This window comes from Macrobrachium rosenbergii, chromosome 3 (genome assembly GCF_040412425.1).
Source record: "Macrobrachium rosenbergii isolate ZJJX-2024 chromosome 3, ASM4041242v1, whole genome shotgun sequence".
NCBI classification, from domain to species: domain Eukaryota; kingdom Metazoa; phylum Arthropoda; class Malacostraca; order Decapoda; family Palaemonidae; genus Macrobrachium; species Macrobrachium rosenbergii.
The window spans coordinates 70,194,847-70,209,678 of record NC_089743.1 but is presented as its reverse complement, the minus strand read 5'-3'; the positions used below and the strand labels follow the sequence as shown (position 1 = coordinate 70,209,678).

At 40.1% G+C, this 14,832-nt stretch overlaps 1 protein-coding gene across 4 annotated transcripts in view; it reads left to right on the top strand.

Annotated features, from left to right (window-relative positions):
- The window catches only part of Mgat1 (alpha-1,3-mannosyl-glycoprotein 2-beta-N-acetylglucosaminyltransferase), a 118,033-nt gene that overhangs the window by 53,910 nt on the left and 49,291 nt on the right, over window positions 1-14,832 (top strand). For all 4 annotated transcript variants that reach the window (XM_067081563.1, XM_067081544.1, XM_067081534.1 and 1 more), the window contains 2 exons: window positions 6,445-6,609; window positions 11,440-11,646. In XM_067081563.1, the coding sequence (XP_066937664.1) occupies window positions 6,445-6,609; window positions 11,440-11,646 (372 nt within the window). The remainder of the gene's footprint in view (window positions 1-6,444; window positions 6,610-11,439; window positions 11,647-14,832) is intronic.

Sequence of the window (14,832 nt, the reverse complement as noted above, 5' to 3'; positions counted from 1 at the left end):
TCGGTGCAGGGGGCACTCACCAGTGAGGTCCCTCTCAATGCAGAGATCACGAGGAGTTTCTAGTTTTGGGCCGCAGGAGAGTCGGGACCAGACTAGTAACGATTCATTCAAGGGGAAAAAATGCCGGACCTTCAGCAGAAAGAACCAGGTCTGTCCAACGAAAGGTGGACTTTACATCCCTAGTTTGCAGGAGCTATTGGAAGGTATGGATGTCCCCTCATAGATCTCTTGCAACCGACAAAAACGACTCTGCTGCCTTTACTGCTCTCCGGTTCAGGACAACAAAGCGGTTTTCGTGGATGCAATGTTCATGAACTGGTCGGACCTGGACCTTTCATGCTTTTTCCGTTCAAGATCCCGCGGCAAGTCATCTCAAGTTCTCAAGCCATCGGAACGTGAGATGACTCTGGTGGCTCCCATTCTGGCCATCCAGGAGTGGTTCCCAGACCTTCTAAACTTCCTGTCAGACTTTTCCGAGACTTCTGCCAGAGAGACCAGATTTACTCAGACAGCCGCACTTTTCAGAGGTTCCACCAAAAACTTGTCCGCTCTTCATCTTGTCGCCTGCAGACTGTCAGGAACTCGTCAGAAAGAGAGGCTTTTTCAAGAGAGGCTTAGGAAGCTATCGCAGCCCAGAAGAGAAATCCTCTGACAATGTTTACCAGGCGAAGTGGACACAGTTTAGGTCTTGGTGTCAAGAGAAGAGCGTCTCTTCTTCTCTCAACGTCTATAGCCCAGATGGCCGATTTTCTCTTGTTCCTCCACAGAGAAAAGCACTGTACCTACCATTAAAGGGTATAGAGCCATGTTGGCTTCGGTCTTTCGACATAGGGGTCTTGAAGTGTCTTTTGAATCAAGACCTTTCAGATCTGATTAGATCGTTTAATACGTCAAGAGGACCAGAAGAGACCAGTGGCGTGGAATCTTGACGTAGTGCTGAGATGGTTACGGTCTCAATCCTTTGAACCGATGGCGAACATCTCCAAAGGATCTCACACGAAGACTCTTTTGGTAGCTCTGGCTACGGCCAGGAGAGTAAAGTGAGCTACATGCACAGATAAAAGAGTAGGCTTTGCTAAGGGAAGGCAGTATGTATGTCTACTCTTGGTTTCTTAGCCAAGAACGAAGACCCGTCAGACCTTGGCCAAGAGAGTTCAGAAATTAAGGACCTTTCCCAATTGGTCAGTCCCGAAGAACCAGAGGTACCTCTCTGCCATGTGAGAGCTCTCAAGTTCTATTTTCAGAGAACAGAAGAAGCTCAGAGGGTCCCAATGACCACCTCTGGTGCTCAGTTAGAGATCCTTCGAGGCCTCTCTTTAGAATACCCTTTCTTTCTTTTTGAAAGCCTGATAAAAGAAGCTCATGAGCATTGTGTGACTCAGAGATGAGTATTCTTAAAGGCGCATGAGATTAGAGCGGTTTCGACTTCTGCGCGCCTTTGTTTATCTGTGAAAGACTTGGTTAAGTCCACCTTTTGGAATGCAAGTCCACGCACTATTAGTGGACGTGCAAACTGTTTTGAAGAAAAGTGCAGTACGCTGGGAGCCCTTATTACGACTGACACGGTGTTGGGAGAGGGTGAAAGGAGTCCGCTCCTTAACTAACGTTTTCACCTTTGGTTTGGGGTTATTGTTTTTTAAGGTTGCCTGGAGATACATGGGTGTGTAGTATCTTCCAGTTTTAATCTTTGGCATTTGGTTTATGGTAATGTTAGGTGATCCCTCGTTTGTTGTTCCGTTGTACTGCGCCTGATCAAGGGCATCAGACTTGTCCGCACGCAGCCATGTTCTCTACAGCGGTACTGTTTTTTTATTGTGTCCGACACACGGATCCCTTATATCCTCTCGGCACAATATAAAGGCCAGCAGACTGCAGAGGCAGTAACCACTGAGTCCAGCTACCTTAAAGGTAAGGAACCTATGTCTAACTTGTTTACAGTAGATAATTCCAAGAATGATTTTATTAGCTGCCAGTGTCCACCTCCTCAAAAGCCAATCAGCTATAATGTAACTACCGGGTAAGTTGTATAAGTGAAAATGACATTTTATGATAAAATAACGTTCCACTTTATACTTACAGCAGTTTATAATCCTCCACCCTCCTCCCCTCACCTGGGCAGTTGGGCAAAAACTTATGACGTGTTCTTGAACGGTTCCCGATACCCGATAGTAGAGGCGGGGCGTAGGGGATCACCTGTCGTAACGATAGCGCTAGCGCGAGAATTTGAAATGCCGTGACGTCAAAGACGACACTCTATATGTAACTACAGGGTAAGTATAAGTGAAACGTTATTTTATCATAAAAATGTCATTTTGCAGGGGTATTAGCTGTCATGTTAGTGGTTGGAAATTCAGGAGATAGGAATCCAACATCTACTGTACTTGGAGTCGACTTGTATTTGGCTACTGAGATGAATTTTTGGGGTTTTGATACCCCTCAAGGCTAAGGAGATTGCAGACCCAAATTTATTATTTCTCCAAAAATAGCATCATCCTGTTCTGCTGTAAAGGAAAATCCAAAACACGAACCCCTACAAGGTCAAAGTCAAACATATCTTTCTTAAGTGGAGTTTGCCTGCAAGGGGAACAAAAGCAAATCAGTCTAATCTTGAGATAAAGCGAAAGAATTATCTACTCTTGAGAGAAGATGTAAAAGCCCATTCTCACTATAAGAAGCTGCCAAAGAGTAAGAAAACAACCAAGGGAAGGACTTTTCCATTGCAAACCCACATTCTTTCAGCTAATAGAAATCCTTTCGATGGCTTGGGTTAGGAGGCCTTTGAGACTAAATAAGAAAAAAATTTGGTTATTGAAATGGTCCTTAGGAATCCAATCCTCGGAATAACTTGAGGTTAAAGGGAGAAGGGACTGTGGTCACACAAATTAGTCTTGATCCTCATTCTTAATACTGAAATGATTCTGGGTCATGACCATGCTTACCTTTTTCTTTTCTCTTAGTGGTTGTGGTCACTGTTTCTATTGTCCAGAGGCCCTTGAAGTTCTGAGAGATCATGGATTTCTAGCTGGAGTTGTTACAGCTGTATGTTGGATTGGCTTTTAGTGTACAGGTTGTAGTGATGAAAATTATGGCTGAATTCTAGCTTGAGTTTCGATTTGTGCTGTGGAGTGATTGCCGGTTAATGTGCAACTCAAGTTGCAGACCAAATTGCTACTCAGTTCACTGGAATGGCAAGAACAATGTTATTACCAGCTTACATCCAAAGAATAGTAAAGATGATCTAAACTACTTCAAAGAAGGTGGTCTTGACTCTGGATGTCCCTTTTATCCACAAAAGAAATGAGAGAAGCAAGGCTCTCCCTCAAAATACCATGGAGTGGCTCCTCCAAACCTGATTCCACTGCATGAATCCTGACTTGAATTGTCACCCTTGGGTTAGAGTCATCATATTCTGCTTGGAGCTGTTGATCATCCACAACCGTAGGCTTGAAAGAAAAGACAAGCTTTGGTGAACAGTCAGTAAAGGTTGCATAGGGTGAGCCCATAATATGTTGTGTGAGCAACTCTGCAGGCCCACTTTGGCATAAGCCACATGAGAATTTCTGGGAGTAGCATCAGGTAGAAACCCAGCAAATACAGGAAAGGGAGCAGACCTAGTTGTAGGGAGTGCTGTGTGAGCTGTGGTTCTTGTTGAAGGTGTCATCATCAAAACATCCAAAGACAAGGTGCTTAATAGCAGATGACAAGGGATCCATTTTTGATGAAAAAGATAAATCATAATATGCAGAAAGAAATTGGATCCATGGAAGTTCTCTTTATCTTCTTATATCTTTAGAATAAAAAAAAGTCTCAATTCTCCACCGACCAGTCCCAGCTTTTCTGTGCTTATTATGTATGTATACACTTTGCTGCAATCTTTACCAGGTAAACCAACTCATCTGCACTTTTTTTTCTACAAAAGATGATGAAGTGAAAAGATGCAAATGCAATGCAAAACACTTAATACAAAATACAAAATTGACAAAGGTGTAAATAGCAGAGCTTTACATTTGCAGAAGAGCAAAAAATTGTGTAAAAGTAACAAAACACATAAAAACCATAACAATAGTGAGCTTAATAGGTAACTAACAAGGCACATAAAACTCACCCATTGCAAACACTCGACATATGTTAGCAAAACAAGTAAGTTAACTTAACTAAGCCTAAAAGACTTGCTAATCCAAATACAGTTTTCAAAATATGAAATTAGCTAAAAGACTTTTCAGAGTTGACTTAAACAAAAAAAACATAGCCAACTAAGACAAGACAACTAGAAAAGATTAAATGATGCCTAAATTTTTGAAAAATCAACTTGAAAATTAGCAAATCTGAACAAAGCTATCTTAAGTGGAAATGCTCCAGCTTAGCAGAACTTAAGGCTCTTTGAGTATAGTGAAGCAAAATTCAGTAGCTACAAAGGAAGGTTAATCAAGAACCAGCATAGGCTAACCTTCAGCAGATCACCAATAAATGAAAAAAGGGGATGTAACAACCAGTGCAAAACTAACGTTATTGAAGGAAAAAATTCTGGTTAACACTTCAAAATAACAGAAAGTTAATGAAGTTTTTATGAAATACTCTTGATCAAACTTTGAACCAAGGATTCATCCACTTGGAAAAAGTATGAAATCTTACCAAACACTTGCTTCAAAACTAGTAGAAACAAAGATGAAGTAAAAAGGATGAAAATGAACAAATGATAGCAGTTCTCAAATACTGTATAGTCCAGGACAAAAATCCAGTCAGCATGTTGGGAATTCTAGGAGTGATTTTTTGACACTTGCCTGACTTGCCTGAGCAAATTATTATTATTATTATTATTATTATTATTATTATTATTATTATTATTATTATTATTATTATTATTATTATTATTATTATTATTATTATTATTCAGAAGATGAACCCTATTCAATGGAACAGGCCCCCAGGGACTGTTGAAATTCAAGCTTCCAAAGAATATGGTGTTCATTTGAAAGAAGTAACTGAATAGAAAAGAAAAAATAAAATAAGTTAAGATAAATAGACATAAATGTAAATAGATTATTAAAATATAAGTAGAATTGTTTTAGGGTAATAATGCATTGTGTCTTCACTTGAATTTTGGATGTTTTAATTGCACAACATCCTCATGGGGACTGTTCCACATTCCAACATTGTGAGCAGTAAAAGACCTCTGGAACCGAGTTCAACAGCATGGCACATTTACTGCATATTGGTACTGCTGCCTGGCAAATCTGGTCACTCTTGTCAGGAAAAGAAGAATAGGGATCAGTTGTGAAAGCAAAAGTTCTCGGGTAAAACAGCTTATGAAAAATTGATGAACAAATGGCTATCCGTTGATGATCCAAAAAATAACTGCTGATGTTAGGAAACAGAAAAAGAGATAAATCTCTGGCAGAAGTGGACACCACACGGGAGAACAATGTTCTAAATAAAGGACAAATGACCCCAAACAGGTTCCATTGATTTTATCATTATTATAGATATATGAGGCCTTCCATACAATACCTAACTTCCATGCTGCATTTGCTGACACTTTCATTAGATGTTTCTTGAAGGCAAGAGAGCAGGAGCTGGCACAGATAGGCAAGGCTATGTGATAACTGCCATTAAAAAAAAAATTCTGGCAAATGAAAACTGCTAATTATGAGTGATAGTGTGTAATAAACACAATACAATACCAAGTAGAAGCTCTCATGTTCCTCGCTTGTACTGAACATTGCTAAGAATGTTTCACTTTTCTTCTTTATTGATATACTGCTATACTAGGCAGTTTTGTGATGTTTTCTGCTAGATTCCAGTTTGTTTGATAATGGATACTATAAACAGTGAAGACTTTTGGTGATGGACAACTACCTGGTAAGGTGTACCAGTTGTATATTACCGAGAAGTGAAAATTTAGGAAAGAAGGTTGGAAAAGAATGAATTAGATGAAAAGGGAATAATGAGTAAGTATTGACAATAAATATATGTTGTCCTGGCTTGCAGGAAGGAATTTGGGGAACTCTGGTCAACTGTTAAGTCCTGCAGACATGGAAAGTGAGGCGGGTAATTAGTTTGTACCTGAAGTTCATGGTGGGGCATATACTAATGATCTGATGTCAATTGTGATATAATGTAGTTACAAAAGTAAAGGTTCATGGCTAATGCACCACTGTAATGAGTAGTACATTTAAAGTCAAATTACTGTACACGTATTATTTATAGAATTGAATAGCTTTATCATCATCATCATTGATTATGAATGTATGAATTTTCTAGATTGTATTTCACTGGGAGAAATTATCCTGTGCTACTTTGATAAATATTTTTGTATGATTTTTAATTCTGATAACAGCAGTTTAGTATTGTATCAAGATATCATGTATATACTCATGGTACACTTTATTTACTACTTGTGTATGACTCAGTATAAGAATTTATTCTTGTTACTCATGTATTCAGGATGGCGATAAGGCTCAATCCTTGTCACATCAGGTGGACAAACTGGAGTCGGAGCTTAGGAAGCAGAGTGATTTCTACAATTCCTTGGTGGAAAGACTCAGGACCCTTCAGAAGCAGCAGGAGGAGCAGAAGAGTCGAGAAGAAGCTGAAGATCTTGGTTTGCAGGTATGGTGCTTTTCTTTTTTTGTTTAGATTATAACATTTCATTGAGATTTGTAAATGCTTGTTAAGTGAAAATAGATCTGTACTGTAAACCCCACCATACAGTCTTTTCTGAGTAATCAAGAGAAATGAATTTGCTGTTCTGTTTGTATTTGCTTGATCATATTACATTCAAAGCTTTTAATTAGTATTAAAACAAATCTATTTATTACAATTAGCCCATTTTTTGCACTTGAAATCATCCTAGATGCTTCAGTCTGTACGAAAGAAAATGTCAGTCATCCAGTAATACAGTATTATTGCATGTGTATGAGAGGTTCCCCAGATCTCATGCAGCTGCAAGTGTCTATTCATGCATCTGCATTGTTGTTGTGAAGTCCTCAGACATTTTGCTTTGATCCATTTCCTTTAAACTTGACTTTATTAAACATTATTCGTCTACTTCTTACAAGCATGAATACATTTCTCCTCAATCACCAAATCCAGTCTCTCCAACACTGCTTTGACCAGGACATCCACAGATGGCACAGTAGACAATGTCATAGTAGCAGCAGGCTGTGATGTCACCAAGGTTGATGAAACCGAAGGTGACATCACGGAGGGAACTGGCTGTGACATCATAACAGCAGATGATTCTGTCAGCAGAACAAGGGGTGACCCATAGTGATGTGCGGTTGGTACCACATGTGTCCCACTAGATGTCGCAGCACTAGACCCCATGTAGTGGAGGCCCAGGGGAGCAGGAACAGCCACGATAGATGGTAGTGGGTATCGTGAAGTCAAGCAGTGAGACAACAGGCCATCCAAGATTCGTACTCCTGATAGGTCTAATGACGCCCAAACACTCGCCATCTTCTTTGCATCAGAGGCTGGAAAGAAGGACAAAGATGGTAATGCCCCCCCTCCCTGAAGGGAAAGAAGAGGCATAATTGGATAAAAATTCTCCCAAAACCCCTCCTGACACATCTCTCAACGAATCATTGGAAGAACAGGAAGGGGTAAGGGAAAATTCTAATAAAGAAGGCAAAGCAGCTGGAACTGGCTTCTCAAAAGAAGGGCCAGCCTCAAGAGGAGACTGAAAAGATGAAGGAGATGCAGAACCAAGCAACAAGGCTGTCATCTTTGTCTTCCTCTTGTGCTGACCCTTCTTGGAGAACCTTTTCCACTGATTCACCGACCAAGAACGACATTCTGAACAGGGATTAGTGACATTACATACATTTGCTCTGCACCATTGAATGGGGATCTGTATTCATGCAGGCTAAGAAGCAAGAACACGGGAATCCTCCAACACCAGGGCACAACCTCTTGAGGTTTTCAGGAACCAGAGGTGGAGCTAGTAGCAGGGTTTTCGGTATCCATGATAAACGCAACTCTTCCCCACAAGCACAAAAAACACAGAAAGAAAACACGGACAAACAAAGAACCGGCTGTAGGGAGGAGAGAAAGAGTAAGATATCCTTACTCAAAGGCAGTAAGAGGAATTCTGATAAGTCACGAGTCACAGCTTGGGTCGGTGGTTGTTCCATCTAACTCCTGACAGAGGGCAGAAGCCACCAGTTCTTTGCATATACAATTCTATTGAATTTTTTACTGGTTCCGACTGGGCTAGAAGATTTATCCTAATGTTAAGACCGCAGGCTTACTAGTTATGAAAAATACAAATTATTTTTAAAAATTGTGATTTTTTACAACCTATTGGATGGTTGTCACTCAGTATGAATGGTTCTTCGCTATCTATTTATGTACCATATACAGGCAGTCCTCGGTAATTGGCGGGGGTTCCATTATGGGAGTGTGATGATAACCGAAAATTGCCACTAACCAAAAATCGGCGATTTCCAGCACTGTTTTGGCGATTTTTGGGGCTTATCGGTGCCAAAAAGCGGCGATTTTCAGTTATCGGGGCCTCTGTTAGGTATGTATCGTTGCCAGTACCCCATTATCGGCGCCAATAAGCAGAAATGAGCAATTTTCAGCGCAGAAAATTGCCAATTTTCGTTGCTAGATAAACACCGTAAAACCAGATAACCGTTACAGGCAGTCCCCGGTTATCGGCATGGTTCCGTTTCTGAGGGTGTGATGATAACTGAAAATTGCAGCTAACCGAAAATTGGCGATTTTGGGGCTTTGTCGGTGACTTTTGGGGGTTATCGGCGCCGAAAAGCGCATTTTCGGTTATCGGCGCCAGTACCCAATTATCGGCGCCGATAAGCGGAAATCGGTGATTTTCAGCGCCAAAAATTGCCGATTTTCATCGCTAGACTAGCCCCGTAAAACCGGATCACTGTTAACCGAGCCCACCGTTAACTGGGGACTACCTATATACTTGTATCATGCGGCTTTTGAAGACCTAATTATTCCGTCATGATATACTGTACAAACCATCAGTCCTTTACATTAGGAATTAACTTACGGCGAAGCTGGACACTGCCATTAAACTCTTGAACAAGGTGGTTAGGCAGTGACTACCATCAGGTAGGTGGGAATACCCGCCGCCCGGATGTAATCATTCCAGTTTGCTTTCAGCCGTCATGCGTTGCAGACGTGTTTTTGGATCTCTTTGCCTGACTTTCGTTAAGCTCTTTATTTATCCTGGTGGGATGTTTCTGTATTTTGTGTATATGTTACGTGTTCGATATTTATATTTATTAATATTCAAACCCATGATTTGTGATAGCCTTGCATAGGCAGTCATTCGCCAGCATCTGTGTCTTGGGTTTGACGGCCAAGGGCATATTTAGAGGGGCATAACCGAGTGGTAATGCTTCTCTTTCAGTAGCCCTTTACTTGATATTGAAGGCATTCCCTGTACGTTTGGATATTAGATTGGGATGTAATAACTTCGCTCCCCTACATTGATTGGGACATACCAAGTTTGCTCCCCTTCTTGGGCTCACTCCCTCTGTGTACAAGGGCATGACTACTTCCTTTCTACTTGTGCTGAGTGTTGTTTTAGCCACCTGCGCTATGGAGAGTTGTTGGGGGGGCGGTGCAGGCGTCGTCAGTAAGTTTCATTTGATCGACTCCCTTGGTGGCCTTCCCCCCCTTCCTCCTCTCTTCCTGTAGATTCTTTTCCTATCTCTCCTTTGGGAGAAATCTCTCTCCTTCACCCTCTTCGTTCGCTTGTCGGGTGAAGACCGCAAGTTGGGGTCTGGTCAGGCAACCTCTTCTCACAGGCTCCTCCTGCTGTGTAGGGCAGTTCCTCTTCGAGCGAGAGGAATCTCCTTCTACTAATCTTTGCTCCTTCTTTCAGGTTGACAGTGAGCATCTTAGGCACAGCAGCAGTTGGCTGGATATCTCAGTTGGGATGTCTTTGCCTGAAGTAATCCTGACATTCTTACAGTGTTTGCTTCGGGATCGACCACAGTACCTGGTTGGAATGGCATAGATCCACGTCGGGATCGTTCGACTCTGTTCCTGCCAATGTGGCTCAATCACTTGTCATCACTGGCCTTCATGTATGCTTGTTCGCGAGCTGCTCCGAGTGCTTGAGATTCTGTGGAATATCGAGTACAGTAAACTCCCCACATTCGTGTTCTCATGATCCGTTGACTCACTTATTCGCGGATTTCTCTGTGAAACATATATACACATTATTTGCGGAAAATTCACCCATTCCCAGTATTTTTCACTGAGAAACATTCACTAATTAATCATGACTAAATACACTTTTTGTGATAAAACTATTCAAATACTCAGGTATAAGCATTTTTAGAGTTTTTTTTGTGTTTGAACTATCCAAATAGGCAGTTCTAAGTGTTTTTACAGGGGTTTTAAGTATTTGCAGATTTAGCTATTTGTGGGGGCTTGTGGTATGCATCCCCCATGAATATTGGGGGTTTACTGTATCCTGGTCTGACCTGGTGAGTACTCTTCCCGGCTCAGTTCAGGAGCAGCGTGAGAGAAAGGTCCAAGGCACCCAGGTGTCTCAGTTCTTCCTGCCAGCACTACTAGCGCTCCTCGAGTTCTTACCGGTGCTTGGTCAGGTCCCTGCCTGGTATCTCAATCCTGTCGGTTCAAACACCAGAAGAAGCAGGGAAGAGGTTTCCTTTGGGAGTCCTGCAGGACTTCTAAGGGACTGCCTTTCTTCTGGGAGGCAATTTTCTCTCGTTGGCTCTTTCCGCCCTTTGGTGGGAACCAATTTGAACTATCCTCTGGGGCCGAGAGAGACCACGCCCTCGTTGCCAGTCTTAGAAGTCTGCGTCTAAGATTGGTTCTCTGCCTGGCTCTTTTTGATTTCTTAGGAAACTGAAAGCAGCTGCTCCCGATTTTTGTAAGTCTCATAGGTCCCTCGAATTCTATGAATCATGTGCGCTCTCCTTGCGAGAGGCACAGGATGAGAGAAAATGCAGAGACGCCCAGGTGTCTCGATACTGCCTGCCAGCTGCTTCGGGTGCTTGGCCGGGTTTCATCCTCGTGTCTTGAACATTAGGGTTCGAACATGCAGGATAGCAAATACAGGATTCCCCCTTTAAAGCTGAGAATGATGTTTGATGATGTAATGGTAAGGCTTCTCTTAGTTGTGAGAATATTCAGTGGGAGGATGATGCTAGTTATTCTTTCAAGAATGGTTTATTCTGCAAGTGGTAATCTGTCAGTAAATTAAGATATTTGTAATGTACTTATGATAGAAACATTTCAAGTTTTAACATTCCTAGTTATTATTTCAAGTTTTAACATTCCTAGTTATAGTTTATTTTTGGTATTTCTTTAATAGATATATTTGAAAATGTTGAGTATGATATTCAGATTTTCAAACAAGGTTAGAAAGATTTCTCTCTTATGATAAGTTGTAAATTTTTATAGAATAACTTTCCTTACATTTTTCAGGATCTAATACCAGAACCTCCTATTCAAGTACTGCCTGTATTGTTGATAGCATGTAATCGAGAATCAGCTGTACGGAGATCTCTTGATCTTCTACTGAAGTATCGACCAAACCAAGAACAGTTTCCTATTATTGTGTCTCAGGATTGTGGTCATAAACCAACAAGAGATGCTATAATGTCTTACGGTGATAAAGTTAAATTGATTCAAGTGAGTACCCTTCTAAAACCAACTTTAGTAAATTCTCTCTGTTTGTCCTCTGTTTATTTTTGAATTGTGACTACTTTGGCATGAAAATTTTATTGTTAATCTTAAGCATATAAACTTAATCTTAATTCTTAATCTTAAACATATAAGGGCAGTCATCCATTTGGCTAATAGGTGGGTTTAAGAATGTTGCTTTGCTCAAAAGCCTGGTAATACAGTCTATGGGACCTTTAATGTATTGTATACTTAATTATGAGTGTTTGTAAGAAATATCATAGAATGTAAAGGAAGGCAAAATTGGGAGAATTTGAATGAGAGAAATGTAAAATATGTTGGTGGAATTCGAGATGAAATGTTGAAAAATTTCATTAAAAATATTTTAAAAGAAAATAAAAAAGAACTTCAAAGTTGCCCTTAGATATCTGCATAGCTTGCAAACAGTGAAACCATGTTAAACTTAATTGAGAGCCTGCCAGAAAGAAGTGGGAGGTGAGTGTCCTCCCTTTCATGTCACTACACAGGAGTTCCCATGTATAGTTTTAAAGCTCAGCTCCATGCAGGCTTTCAGAGACTGCATAAATCCTTCACATCCAGTTAGCAGTTCATGCATCTAGGTTCCACCATCCCTTGGGTGGCAGACTTAAACCACATTAAATTAAGTGTCAGCTGTCTTAAATAAATTATTGTGCATACATACACACCTCAACATATATAAAACTCAACATACATAAATTCAGAAATCTGTAAGTCATCTGGAAAAACAGTTTACTACAGAAGAAAAGCCAATTGCTTCATGTTGTTACCAAGGCAAAGGCAACATGACTTCCTTGCTCCCCGTAGGGGGGTAGTGCTGTCAGTGAACCTCATGCGGTGCAATGTAGGCATTACTTAAGGGTCTTTGTAGCGTCCCTTCGGCCCCTAGCTGCAACTGGTGTAATTCCTTTTACTGTACCTCTGTTCATACTCTCTTTCTTCCTTCTTACTGTCCATGCTCTCCTAACAATTGGTTCATTGTGCAACTGCGAGGTTTTCCTCCTGTTACACATTTCAAACCTTTACTGTCAGTTTCTATTTCAGCGCTGAATGGCCTTAGTTACCCCATTGCTTGGCATATATGCCCAAAATCTATAAATCAATCGACTGCAAAAATTCATTGCACTACTATATGTTTAGATATGATCAGACTGCTTATGTCTGCTGTGAGAGGAGTCTTTAGGTAGCCTATGGGGAAACTTTTGATTTATGCTCTAAGGCATGAGACTGGTGAGAAGTAGTCTTGGATAAACTGGTTGGATACTGATGACCAAGAAGCACTAATGGATCTAGCAGAATAGTGGTGACCAAATTTCTGAGGCATTATTATCCTTATGTCATTTCTTCACACTGTGAGTGCGATTGAAGTGTGATTGAGCCCTACAATTACAGCTTTAGGCAATTGCAGAGTCACTAGTGCTTGCATTAGATGAGTTCTTAGTGTGCTGTCAAAGAAAACAAGAACTGAGCACTCTCTTGTAGGAAAGTACTAATAGCATTAGAAGTAATAGCTTACTTTAATACTGGAGGATGAGCAGATGAGTGACAATCATTGCTCATAGAGATATATGATAGTTCCATTTTTGTATGTTAGCTCAATTCCATTTTTTGCGCAGTGTAGCAAATAGGTAGGTTTTCATCCCTCTCATTCTAGAGGTCATGGAGGACCTTGATTGTTAGGCCTCAGAAAGGCAGATAAAGGTGAAACAAAAGTGGGAAAAAACTGATCTGCAGAAGAGGATAAGGACCTCACAGTTTAACCTTTGAGGTACTTATAGCACATTTTGCTATATATAGTTGCCATAGGAGTAGGGACTTGTGTGTGGCATGCTTTGCAAGGTATATCTGGGCCCATACACTTTTATCTATTTGTGCACTTCATAAGGTCCTCTGCAAGTTAGACATGAAATTACTGCAATGCCTATGATAAGTGCCTATGCATCTACACAGAATCATCATGAAAAATTTGAAAAATGAGTTATTTAGCAGTTGTCAAACTGATGTTAAGAGAACTTGAATTACAAACTAATCTCAAGGCCAAATATTTTATCATAATTCTGTCACAAATTTCATTAACCCTTATAGATTGAGCTAAATATACATTAACAATACCCAAAGACTGGGCCAAACTTTTAAGGTCTGCCAGTTAAAAAAAATGCAAAGCCACATCACTGGAAAGAGGACAATATGCAAATGCACATGGTATGTGGACAAAATAGTCTTAAAAATTTTCTGTACCTTCCACGGGAAGTTGAAAGTGAATGTTTCCAACTCTGTGCAGGGTCTCTTTTCCATGATACTCGTAAAAATTCGTTAATTTTAGCGAGTTATACATGTCCTTCCTAATAATTTTTAAAAGTTTTATTTTGTAAAATTACAATTACAGCTCATATAATATGATAACAGATAAGAACTAAAAAAAAGCAATAATCCCTGAGTATATTTATGGTAAAATATTAACCCATAAACGCCTGTTGGGCATGCAAACGTCGACTAAAATTGTCTGTTGAATGCAGTGGGCGTAGCGTCGACTACAAAAAATTTCAACCTTCGGTCAACTTTGACTCCACGAAATGGTCGAAAACGGAATTATGGCTAAAACTCTTACATTCTAGTAATATTCAATCATGTACCTTCATTTTGCAACAAATTGGAAGTCTCTAGCACAATATTTCGATTTATGGTGAATTTTTGAAAAAAACTTTTTCTTACGCCCGCCAGTACCTCAATGACCGAAAATTTCTGAAATTCTTTCGTCATTTTGTCGTAAATTTTGCACTGTTCTATATTAGCCGTTACATAAAGTTTTATATATGAAAATGTGCGCAATTTCATGCACAATACAACAGAAAATAACTCATGCTTGTAGCTTTTATCAGTTTTGAAATATTTTATATAAATCCACGATAACTGCCAAAATTTCAACCTTCGGTCAACTTTGACTCGACCGAAATGGTAAAAAATGCAATTGTAAGCTAAAACCTCTTACATTCTAGTAATATTCAATCATTTACCTTCATTTTGCAAACCAATTGGAAGTCTCTAGCACAATATTTCGATTTATGGTGAATTTTTGAAAAAAACTTTTTCCTTACGTCCGGCGCCAGAAATTCTTTCAAATCACGTTGTCGTAATGTTTACTGTTTTATATTAGTC